The 12,312-nt window shown below is 32.2% G+C and overlaps 1 protein-coding gene and 1 pseudogene across 1 annotated transcript; one reads left to right on the top strand and one right to left on the bottom strand.

The window, feature by feature from the left end:
* The first annotated feature begins 292 nt into the window (after window positions 1–292).
* LOC114412888 (probable magnesium transporter NIPA1) lies at window positions 293–5,036 on the top strand. Its single transcript, XM_028376988.1, has 9 exons — window positions 293–531; window positions 656–873; window positions 974–1,030; window positions 1,830–1,920; window positions 2,069–2,229; window positions 2,401–2,528; window positions 2,621–2,758; window positions 3,377–3,469; window positions 4,477–5,036. Exons 2-9 carry the CDS (start codon window positions 747–749, stop codon window positions 4,645–4,647), a joined length of 966 nt encoding a protein of 321 aa, XP_028232789.1. The 5' UTR covers window positions 293–531; window positions 656–746; the 3' UTR covers window positions 4,648–5,036.
* Window positions 5,037–6,481: 1,445 nt separating this feature from the next.
* Window positions 6,482–9,675, bottom strand: LOC114411358 (annotated as a pseudogene).
* Window positions 9,676–12,312: the final 2,637 nt, after the last annotated feature.

Consider the following 12,312-nt stretch of genomic DNA (forward strand, 5'->3'; position numbering starts at 1 on the left):
AAAATTATTGACTTTTGTATTAATTTAATTATTAGGAATGATTTTTAATCAATTAACTCACAGTTAAAAATAATTTCTTCATATATATATGTGTGATTGTGAAACATGAATTTTCCATTATATACTTTTAATGTTATTATTAAGATAATACATGACTATTAGTATTGATTATTCATTAACAAATACAATTCTTATAATATTCACTATTATTATTACATGCTACTGACTCTCAAAAAAATAAAAGCCACACACAACTCAGCACAAAATTGTAATAAATATTACCAATACAAAAGGTGTCAGAAAACGTGAGTTGCGGAGAGTCCTAATTTGAGGTAATTGTTTCTGCAACGCATGCGTGACACCCATACAGTTGCGTCTTGTGTCTCCATTCCAATTCCATGATCTCTTCCTTACTCACCTTTGACATCCACAATTAAGGCTTCAATTTTCATGCTCAGACAACCCTTCTCTTTAGTTTTGTGAGAGTCATGATTTTCTAGCCATAAAGTTGTATGTAAGGTGCCCAATAAGGTAAATAGCATACCCCTTCTAATGTTTAATGTTTCTATGTCTATACATGCATATTTAATGTTATACAATTCATTCAATTAATTTTCTTGTTAATGCATTTGTACGTTGAATCAATGGCTTGTAGGGTCAAGGGATTGAATTGGACATCTTGGCCCTGCAATTGTTCGTATCATCAAAAGATATTTTTTTGGGTATCATTTGTATGATAGTGACAAATGGGGGCGTCTTCGGACAACGTAACTGGGTTTGTTTTGGCTGTCTGTTCCAGCGTTTTCATTGGCTCTAGCTTCATAATAAAAAAGATGGGCCTTAAAAAGGCTGGTGCCACAGGGAAAAGAGCAGGTTCATGTTTCCTCACATTTTTGTTTTTGGTTTGCTAGGTGTTGAATTACCCTTTCTTTAATCATTGATATATACATTTATTTTGTTTTAATTTGATCAGGCGCGGGAGGACATGCATACCTATATGAACCTTGGTGGTGGTTTGGAATGATCTCTAGTATGTGATTTTTAGTTTTTTCTTAAAAATTATTTTGGTGCTGCATTTACTAAATTATAATATATCATGTAGCATTTTACCTGCAAAACACATTTGACAAGGCCTAATCATAAGCTACCTATTTTAATTTAAAGGGGATTTCTTGTGACCAATTGTATTGCATGTTTGATTTAATTCTTCTTTAATTGTCTGTTTGTATTTATTGTATTAATTCATGATACAAGCTTTTTTCTGTTGTGCATTTAGGTCATGTAGCTTTTAGACAATATATCAAGGTTTGGGTGTCTATGTAAAGCCGAGCCACCTTTATTATTAATTTTTCAGGTTGAGGCTGTGTGTTTTAGCTTGAAGCAAAGGAATAAGATGCTTGAACTTTTTAAAGTTTTTCAATTGGAAAGGTGTCTCGTTGGTTGTCTTTATCAGCTAATTTGACATTTTACAATTAAGATTATAATGGAGGGTGCAAAAAGATAAAGTGATGTCTCAGAATAATTTCTATCACATTTCAAGTCTAGTGGACTACCAAAAATTCTTGAACCCAACCGATTTAAGTTTAATTCTTCTTAGACAAAGAAAATTATTTTTATTACTTTTAACTTTTAAGTTCTAATACTTTGACAATGTTTCCTTTGACTTTGGATTCAAATGTCTTAGTACATACATATAAATTTCATAGAGAAAATTTTCCATTATAACTCTTAGTACTCTTATAACTATAAATAACTAATTTGCTAATGTCCGCGACAATCTTATGAAAATTTCATCAACTAATTCTATATGTATGCTTACATTTTTGTAGTGATTGTTGGGGAAGTAGCCAATTTTGCAGCTTATGCATTTGCTCCTGCACTACTTGTAACTCCTTTGGGAGCTTTAAGTATCATTTTCAGGTAAGGAACATGGTATTCTTCATAACATTAATTATTAGGATGTTTCTGCTTTCTTTGACACAAATGTGGATGCACATCTTCATCCATCAAATTTTAATTTGGATGCTGCTTGCATTTTAGAAAGTTACAAACTAATATCATGATGCAGTGCAATACTAGCTCACTTTATCTTAAAAGAGAGGTTGCACATATTTGGTGTGCTTGGATGTGCTCTTTGTATGGTGGGATCTACAACTATTGTATTGCATGCTCCCCATGAAAGAGTTATTCACTCTGTTAAGGAAGTGTGGCAACTTGCTACAGAACCAGGTAATTTTCAATTCCTGATTGCTTGATTTCAACATACCTTTTACCATTGGATCTTCTAAAAAATCAAAGTAGGAGGATACAAGATGTGGATGCATATTAAGGTCTTAATAGATTCAAGGCATTCATTTATGGTTAATTAAGCTGACATTGAGTTCTTTCCTTCATCAACAGGCTTTCTAATCTACATGTGTATAGTTGTGGTTGTGGTTTGCATCCTTATTTTCTATTGTGCTCCACGATATGGGACAACCTATCTGGTTATATATGTTGGAATATGCTCTCTCACAGGCTCAATTACGGTATATCGATTATGTCTTCAATGCTCATATGTGTCATGTAGGTCATAATAAAACTACCCTCTACAAACCTAATGTTGTTCCTTGTTGCATAGGTTATGAGTGTGAAAGCAGTGTCAATAGCTATGAAGTTAACATTGGAAGGCAACAACCAATTCATTTACTTTCAGACCTGGTTCTTTACGATTATTGTGATAGGATGTTGTCTTTTGCAGATTAACTACTTGAACAAGGTAAACTTTGACTTACATATATTAGTACATTTACTGTGGCAGTCATTGTAATATGTCTTCCAAAGTACAACTTAAAATAATTATGTCAAAGTTAAATATATTTTAAAATTTTTTTATTGGTTATTGGAGTGCTAATGTTGAAAACACTATTTTGATTTTTCTATGCCCTTACTTAGTGATTAGGTGATAAGTTGTAATGCTTAAGAAATTTAACTATGCTTTTGCAATCTTTGGGACTTCTACCATCATCTAAATGACCTTGTTTGTATTTCTAATCTAGTTCGTGGCATTTGGAAAAGTTATAAACAAAAGATTTTGTATTGCTTTTCTTAATTGGCATTGAACTATTTCATTCCCTTTCGTTGCCGTTATAGATGAATAATACTTAACATGCAATATTTTAGAAATGGCATGCCATATTTTTTACATTAGGGATTTCCAACTAACTTACAATCGAACTTCATTTTAGCATTCGCTTTAGACTTTCTTTAATAATTAAAACCAATAATGTTAGAATCATTGAAATAAGTGTGCTGAGTTTGTATTTTAAGACAATATGCTTATTAGTTACCAATTATGTTGTAAAGCTATTTTATTTATTTTGGAAACATGTTTCAGGCTTTGGACACCTTTAACACTGCAGTTGTATCACCAATTTACTATGTCATGTTTACATCATTCACCATCTTTGCCAGCATAATCATGTTTAAGGTAACTAATTGCCTTCTATGATTCCATATATATATATATATATATACTTTTGTTTAAAATGTACCTGATGATACTACTAAATTATGCAATCATATAGTAGTTTAAAACAATAACAACAACAAAAGCCTGTTTCCACTAGATGGAATCAGCTACATGAATCAAAAGATACCATTGCGTTTTGTCAAAAAACCAATTCTTCAAAAATGCTATTTAGGATCTAAATCATTTTTAAAAATTTTACTTGGAGTTTTTATTAGTTTTCCTCTACTTAGTTTTAACTATTGGCGATCACTTATCTTTTCAACTCTTCATATAGACATATGGCTGTTTATGGAGATAAAACACAAACTACCTCTTTTCTTGTTGTGCAGGGAAAAGTAAAACTGAAATGAGAAATATGAAAGTGTGAGAAACTTAGTCATCCATAGTATTGGACCAATCATAACTAGAATTTAACTTGCATAATAATATCAATTTGAATACAAGTTTTGAAGAACTTGGACAACTAAGATCTATTAAATCAGACAAACTGAATTTAAGATTATATCATATAATTTTGGCAAATTATTGCTGAGCCAGCGATCTGCTCCTAGTTTTAAGTTTTGGTTGCCAATGGCATATGATTCATTCTTGTTTGGTAGTTGTTTGAAAACATATTCCTTAAAATGTCCTCTTCGTGTAATTTCATATTTTGTTTTAAAAGCATGCATGTTTTGTTTGCTAGTACTTAGTAGCTGAAAATTCTAAGACAAAGTTTATTTTGTTTATTTGTTATTGTTCTATTTTATTATTTAAAGGACTTTTTTTAAGAAAAAACAAAAATGACATTTAATTCTCACAGTATATTACATGGCATGATTAACATCTACAATTGTCAATTGATCAATTATCATTATTGCTATTGTCTTGTTAGACTCATTTGTATTATTATGAGTCTTAAATAATATCTTCGTCGGAAGTTTGCAAATGGATTGCAAGTCATTATCTGCTTTATTTATCTGCTACAGGAATGGGACACACAAGATGCATCTCAAATTGCTACCGAGGTTTGTGGCTTTATCACAATTTTATCTGGGACCTTTCTTCTTCACAAAACCAAAGATATGGGAAATAGACCCATAGAGTCTCCTGTTTTTGTAAGTACTCCACAAAATGTTAGTAGTCACTCAGGGACTTAATAGCCATGCTTCTTTTTTTTTTTTTTAACTCTGGTCTGGACGACAATGGTATTTCACCTATGTTTCCAAGCTAAGTAGACAGCTTTCAACAATGGAGATTAAGCTATGGTATTTCAAGGAGAAGAAGGTCAGTGAATGAGTGGTATTGGCTGGTTCTAACAAGCTTGTAATGTCAGAAAAGGCAAAACAGAAATATGAAGCGTGAAAGATTACAAGAAGCATTTCAGAAAATATTAGAGAATAATGCTGCAATTTAGTTTCTTGTAATTTTTTTATTTTATTTTCCCTTTAACAATTTCTATGAGCAGATGATTTTTATGTGAAATTGTGAATAGCTAATACTCTGAAGTTGGTCTTCATTAATATGAGATCACAATCCTTGAAATCCATTTGAAGGTCCTATTATGGTCTTCATATACTTCAATGTTGTCCTGATTCACGCGTAAAGGAAAAAATTGAAATATTCATTTGAGCGAGAGTACATGTATATTAAGATCTTTAAAAAAGAATAAAGTCAATTTAAGAATTTCTTTTCTAGCTAGGCCAAATATAATTTGATTCAAGAGTGAATTAGAAACTTAGAAAATAATAGAAAATTACTATTGAATAAGATAATTTGTTACTCATTTTCATTATACTATAGTTATGTATGTTTATAGCAAGATCATATACTTTTGAATCTGAGCTGACATAACATAGTAATTGACAGTTTTCAGATAACTAATATAGCAACTATCATATAAAGAGTTGAAAATTCTTAAGACACTAGAAAGTTCTTGACTCTAACATTTTCCCCTCAAATTCAAGGGGGACTTGAGCTAAAGAAAAAGGATCAACCACTCTATGTTTGGTGTACAATTCACGAAATCAAGTACTTTACAAAGCTTTAGTAAGAATGCACACAATCTGACCAAGGCGCAGAACTTTCTTGAGCACACTTTCTATGACAAAAAGGAGATTCAACTCCGATACGAGTCAAGGAGACTATGCTAAGATTGTCACGGTAAACAAATCGGGGGGGGGGGGGGGGGGGGGGGGGGTTGTAATAGGAAGGTGAAGTTCATGCAGAAGAGACTGTATCCAAGAATTTCTAATGTAGTGTTGGCCAGATTTCAATTTTCAGCCCTACGTTTGTGCAAGCAACAAAGGCTGTTTGTTTGTCCACCTAGAAACCATGGGACTTGAAACAAGTGCAATAGTAGCCCATGGTGAAGGGTTCCTAGCAGATACACTACAGAATACATTTGGCCACTTTCCAATGACCTAGTAGTCGAGAGAGAAATTGACATATTTTGTTCACACTAGCTAGTTTCACCAACGATGGACCTATAGAGGTGAGGGTTTTGGAGAAAATCAGGTCCAAATTGTTAGAGTTTGCACTTTGCAGCCTTTAGGCTTAGGGGTGAAGGTACCTTTAGCTGAGGACATATTAGCTTTGTCCAAAAATGTCTCTAATATATATTCCTTAAGATAGAAAAATAGAATCATTTTCGAGATACGTGACTTCCATACCCAAGAAGCAGTCCAAAGTATCCCAGTATTTGAGTGCAAATATGGAGCTTAGTTTGGTTATATACTGTTGAATCAGATCATGAGAATTTCCAGTAATTAAAATATCATCAACATACACTAGAATTTATGTGCAATGTTGGGGAAGTGGTTAGTATAAAAATATAAGATGAATCACACTTGCATGAGTTGAATCTAGTCCTAGTAATTTAGAAGCAAAGTTAGTAAACCTTTAAAACCACGCCCTGTGTGCCTGTTTCAGGTCATCTAATGCCTTATGTAGCTTGCATGCAAGCAGTTTGCCAGCAGTCTCAAAGCCCAGTGCCTAAGCCCTATAAACTTCTTCAACAAGAAATCCATTTAGGAATGCATCATCAAGTTGCTGAATTGTCCACTTATCAGTGACAACAAGAGTGATCATGATCTTAATCGTGACAAGATTTACAACAGGTGAGAATGTTCCACTAACAGTATAGTTTTGAACTGTCCCAATAGGGTTTTCTTTGACTTGAAAGATACATTTACAACCTACAACTTGTCAGTGAGGTTAAAGAGGAACCGGGGACCAAGTCTTTTTAGCAGTAAGTGTAGAATATTCATCCTACATAGCCTATTTGATTGAAGAAGGTTTAATGTGAGTGGTTAAATGTGTGGGCTTGTGAATGCCTTACTTAGACCTTGTTTGCATAGGATGGATGTTTTGACTTTTGAGCCCGAATAGGAGGAGGATTAGCAACACATCTGAGAAAGTAGAATAAGATGAAGGCATAGAAAGAGATGATGATGTATCTTGAGATAAAGGTTGAGGTGGAAAAATAGGCTATTGTATGTGAAGGAAGAAAACGAGGGTGAGATGAAGTGGTGAAAAGATTGTATGTATGGGAGAGGTAGAGAGAATGCGGATGATATGCAGTGGTAGTGGAAAAATAAGAACTGATAGGAAAATTTTGGATTCGCTGAATACTATATCTTTTGATATATACTACGTAGAATTTGCAATCAAGAGAGACACTTATAGCCTTTACGTTGTGTAAAATACACCAGAAAAATGCATTCGGTTGAGTGAAAAGATAATTTATGTGCATCATAGGGCCTCATGAATGGATAACATGCACAACCTAAGACCCTAACTAAAATGATTGTCTGGAGCAGAATTGAATAACACTGTATGGTATTGCATCGTTAATTTAGGAAAAAGGAAGAGGATTCATTAGACAAGTGGGGTTTAATTAGAAAAGCATGATTCTTCTACAACATCGAAATGAAATGACAGAAGACCACTACACAAGCCTCCTGTAACTGCTAACAGTATTCTTGGATTTATGTTCTGAGGTCCCAAACCTACGTTTACAAAAGAAAAATATTTTTTCATATAGATCTAATTAATGGTTCATTTCATAAAAATATAAGAAAAATAATGGTTCATTTCATACACTAAGAAAATATGAAATTATTTCTAATTAAATTAATAACAACAAATCTAATCTGTCAATTCAGAAAATAACTCTATATACTGATTTAACCAAATATTTAATTCGTCAAGGACCAGTCCATACATCTCAGGAAATAGCTCTACTAATTCTAACCTTGGATAAATGTTATACATAGTGGTGAAGTAGTTAACTATTGTAAGCTCAATAATGTAAGGTGCTGTCCATACATTTTGTGTCAACTATGATTTAGTTCTTTCAGTAATCAAAGTATAGGAACTACATTTTCTTAGCTATTATGTCTTTACTTCATACTTATCGAACCCTTCTGTATAATTTTCTCTCTCAGCCAGATAGATATATCACGATACACACAAGGAAAACTTTAAGCCAAAGCGGTCTAAGTTAATTGGCACAACTCTCTTCACACAATTAAGCCATAAACCAGATTCACACCATTCTTGTTGGATAATAACACTTCTATAAATAAAATTATTCATATCCACAAATGATCATGAGAACATTGAAGATTACACCATAAAGAAAATAATAATAAACACAAGAATTTAACTTGGTTCGACACTTTTTGCTTACGTCCACAGAATTGTCTCAAAATATTTTACTATCACAAAAATAATAACAATTAAGATTGTCACCCATCTCATATAATGTATCATTCTACATACCTAAGTATCTCTCTCAATTGTTACAAGAAATCATAACACTTTTACACAAAGATACTTTTTTTCAACAAAATAAATTTGTTTCACAATTTCTTTTCTCACACACTCTCTCTTTATGTATTATTTCTCCACTGAATTTCTTCTCCATTTATAGTGAAGATTGTCACTAGTTATAATAAATAAGTTTTCTTGAAAGTTGAAACAAAAATAACTTTCAATGCATCCATTTAATTAAGATTTATTTAATAAAATGCAATCTTTTACTTTATATCTAAATCACCTAAATCTTAGTAATACAAATTTAATTTCAAATATGCATGCATCTTATCTTTTGTCTTGAAACTCTGCAAGTTATACCATTCCATTTATAGCATTTATAGTCCATCACAAAGAATCTTTCAATGAAGATGAAATTGGACAAAAGCTATTCACTTCGCAACTGTATGGATCAATTATGTGTATGCTTAATTGCATCAATAACCTGACATGTTCTTGTTTACTGGTATACAAAAAGAATTATGTGACTGAGGAAGGCTGGGTCAACAGATAAAAAAAGGAGAAAAAAAAGGATGGTCTGAATAGACAGTGACATATTAGTACAGTCCAGTCGACGGGGCCGAAGCCAAAGATAACACCCCAGGCCTTCACCGTCAAGTCCATTTTATAGACTTCTTCCCAATCTGATGCATGATAAATAACACACATGCCACTTGACATATTAACATACTCCTGAGGACATGTCTAATAATCGCTTCCATTTTTTCAGGTTTCAAGCCTAACTTAATTAGCCTCGACTTGGTCTAAAATTGCCGGTCCACCTTGAGGAGATGGAATGTGAGTCCAACTTCGCCAAGGCCAAGGTGGCCATTAATAGCCCCTTCGCTGTCGGGAAGGATAGTCTATACAGTCCAGACAAGCTGAAACAAAGGCTTTTCAACTGGTAAGGGGTCTGATCCAACAATGCCAGCAGCTGCACCATCTCCGAACAAGGCTGCGACTGCAGTGATCTCAGACCAAACCAATAGCACGCGAGCACCCTTGTTGTTTTCGACGAGACGAAGCCACCGGCAAAGCAGTCTTGTTGGTACATCAGCACCAGGCATGTGGACACCGCTGATGGTGCAAAAGATGAGATGGGTAATCTTGGACTTGGGTTGACCCCATTCCTTGATTACCTTAGTTGCAGCCTCTTTTCCCAACTTTGATACCTCCACAATCACCATGTCTTGCCTTGTATCCAATGAAGGTGTCATATATGCACAGACACTCGGATTCTCCTTCAGGATCTCTTCATTTAATTCTGCACGTTGTTCCTGATGGATGTATATATAGACATAGAATGATAGAATGATGCATAATTGAATTGAAAAGGATATACTTCCTGCGTTTGTGGTGTGCACCCGCATGTCTATGTAGACTGCGGACTCTCTCCTTATACCAACCCATTTTTTTTGTTTTTCTTTCCTTTCTTAATGATCATCAAGTTATTATTTTCAATCATAGTGTTATTTCCGTTTCCCCTTTTTAACGTGAATAGTTCATTATGTTAACACTCATAAGTATAAAAAAAATGTTATAAGGGATTTATGTTATAATATTGTTTTTGAAATATTAGTCTGATTTATGTTATAAGTATAATTTTGATCATGTAATTTAGTCACTTTTTTTTTTGTTAATTTTGGTTCTTCTACTATTTTCTTTTTGTTTTAAAAATATTTTTGAAATAACATGTTTTATTTTTGTCATTAATCCTTGTCCTTAAAATGTTAGTCACGTCAGACTATATATATATATATAAAATGACATTTCGCATGAGAGTTGATCATGTTAGCTGATAATGAGAATGGTCATTTTTGTCCATTACATTATTTTAAATTCAAATAAAAGTCTCACTTAGTTATAAAATTTTTATAATTAAGATTTATTAAATAAAAAATCAAATATTTTAAAGACGTAATTTATGTCAAGATCGTCACCACAATCACCAGTATCATGATCGTCATCATGATCACCGTCGTCGTCACCAACATGACGGTCACTCTCCTTACCGCAACATGGTATTTATGTAATATAGAATAAAATTGATGTAATATAAATATTTTAAAATTAAATAAAATATGAATTATTTGATTATCTTCTTGTTGTTTAATTTTGTTGTTTAATTACTTGAGCTTCAAAGATATGACAACAAGAGAGAATGAACAAAAATTTCAAAGGTATTTAGTTACAACAAAATCGTCAATCATGCCCAAAAATACTTCCTTTGCCAAAAAGCCTCACCCAATAATATTTCAAGGTATCTTACACAAATGAAGTTCCTCACCACATTGACTCACACAGTTCAATTCCTCGTTCAGATCCTGAAATTCAACAAGTTCACAAAATGCAACAAATACAATAAATGGTGCAGCTGAATCCACCAAACAGCATGACTCATCAAATGAGTGGATTTGAATATTCTAATTTTACCAACCAACAAGTTCTCTCGAAATGTAACAAATGTTACCACTGAATCCTCCAAAGAGTGTGACTAATCAAATGAGATGATTTGAAAATTTTGATATTGCATATCAACAAGTTCAAGAAATGCAACAAATTCAAAAACTGCTAAATCCATCACACATCACGCCTCATCAAAATGAGTGGATTTGAAAATTGTGATATGTATCAACGAGTTCATGAAATGTAACAAATGCAAGAACTGCTTAATCCATCAAATAGCATGATTAATCAAATGAGTGGATTTGATTCTGATATTGCATATCAACAAGTTCATGAAATGCAACAAATATTGCCGGTGGATCCATCAAACAACACGACTCATCAAACGAGTGGATTTGAATATTCTGATGACGACATTGGAACATAAGGCTTGCCACAAGCTGCACTATTTTTTCACCCAGCAAAATTGTGATTAAGTGTCATTATGTTTAGATGTTGATGCACTACTTTCATCCATTATGTTTTTGGAATTTCACCATAGTATGATTCTTTAGGTAGAGATTGTGATTTGTTCTAAGGTGTAGGAGTCATGAATAAAGTAATTAGGTGTTTTGACAATTACATTATCAGTACAACTTGTATTTATATTCATTTATCATCCTAAATGTGAGATGCGAATAAGTATAAATTATCTTTGTATGCATTTTTATTGTAACCAATAAGATTGTGATTTGTTCTAAGGTGTAGGAGTTGTGTGAACTTATAAAGTAATTAGGTGTTTTGATAATTGTATTATTGGTTACAAAGTTGTTTTTGCCATCATTCTATTTTTGAAATTACTTCAATTGACCTTAATATATAAAGTGTTTTTTCTAATTTATTTTAAATATAAATATACATTTCAAAATTATTATTTTTAATATAAATATATGTTTCAATTTTTTTATATTTTGTTTTAGCTTTTTAATTGACATCAATATTTAATGAAAGTATACACGAAGAGTTTACCTATGAAATTCTTCAAAATATGAATGTTGAATAACACATAGGGTATCTATTAAATATTTTTCTTAATGGTTTCATCAAATGTCATGCACAATCTGTTATATATGATACGATAAAGTACTTATCTTTTATCTTCGTAATTCCATCATGCAATAGGTAGAACTTTTTATCCTTATGCTTTAAGTATATTGTTGTATTTGTGTCGTCATTTTATTTTTTTTGCTTTTCACGTACTTGGAGGTATGGAGGTAGTAGAATATTGTTTTTTTTCTTTTTTTTTTTAATCTTATAAGGCGAGTTTGATGACTTCTTGTATAACCTTCTTTCCTTATAAGTGGCACACTTTCACTTTCAAATTATAAGATAAATCCTTTTTAGATGGAGCTTTTAAATAATTTGATAAATAAAGTGTTAAGGATAAATAAAAAAACCAATAAGATTCAACATAATTGATAGATGATTGGGTTTTTTAAGCATGTTAACAAAAATTAAATTGATTTTCTGATTATGTATATGGAAAAGATTTTATTAAAAAAAAATAAAATCACCTCAACTATGAAAGGGAAATACCTTGCTTCTAGAGAAAAAAAAATGTA

The sequence above is a fragment of the Glycine soja genome, chromosome 5 (genome assembly GCF_004193775.1).
Source record: "Glycine soja cultivar W05 chromosome 5, ASM419377v2, whole genome shotgun sequence".
Lineage (NCBI taxonomy): Eukaryota > Viridiplantae > Streptophyta > Magnoliopsida > Fabales > Fabaceae > Glycine > Glycine soja.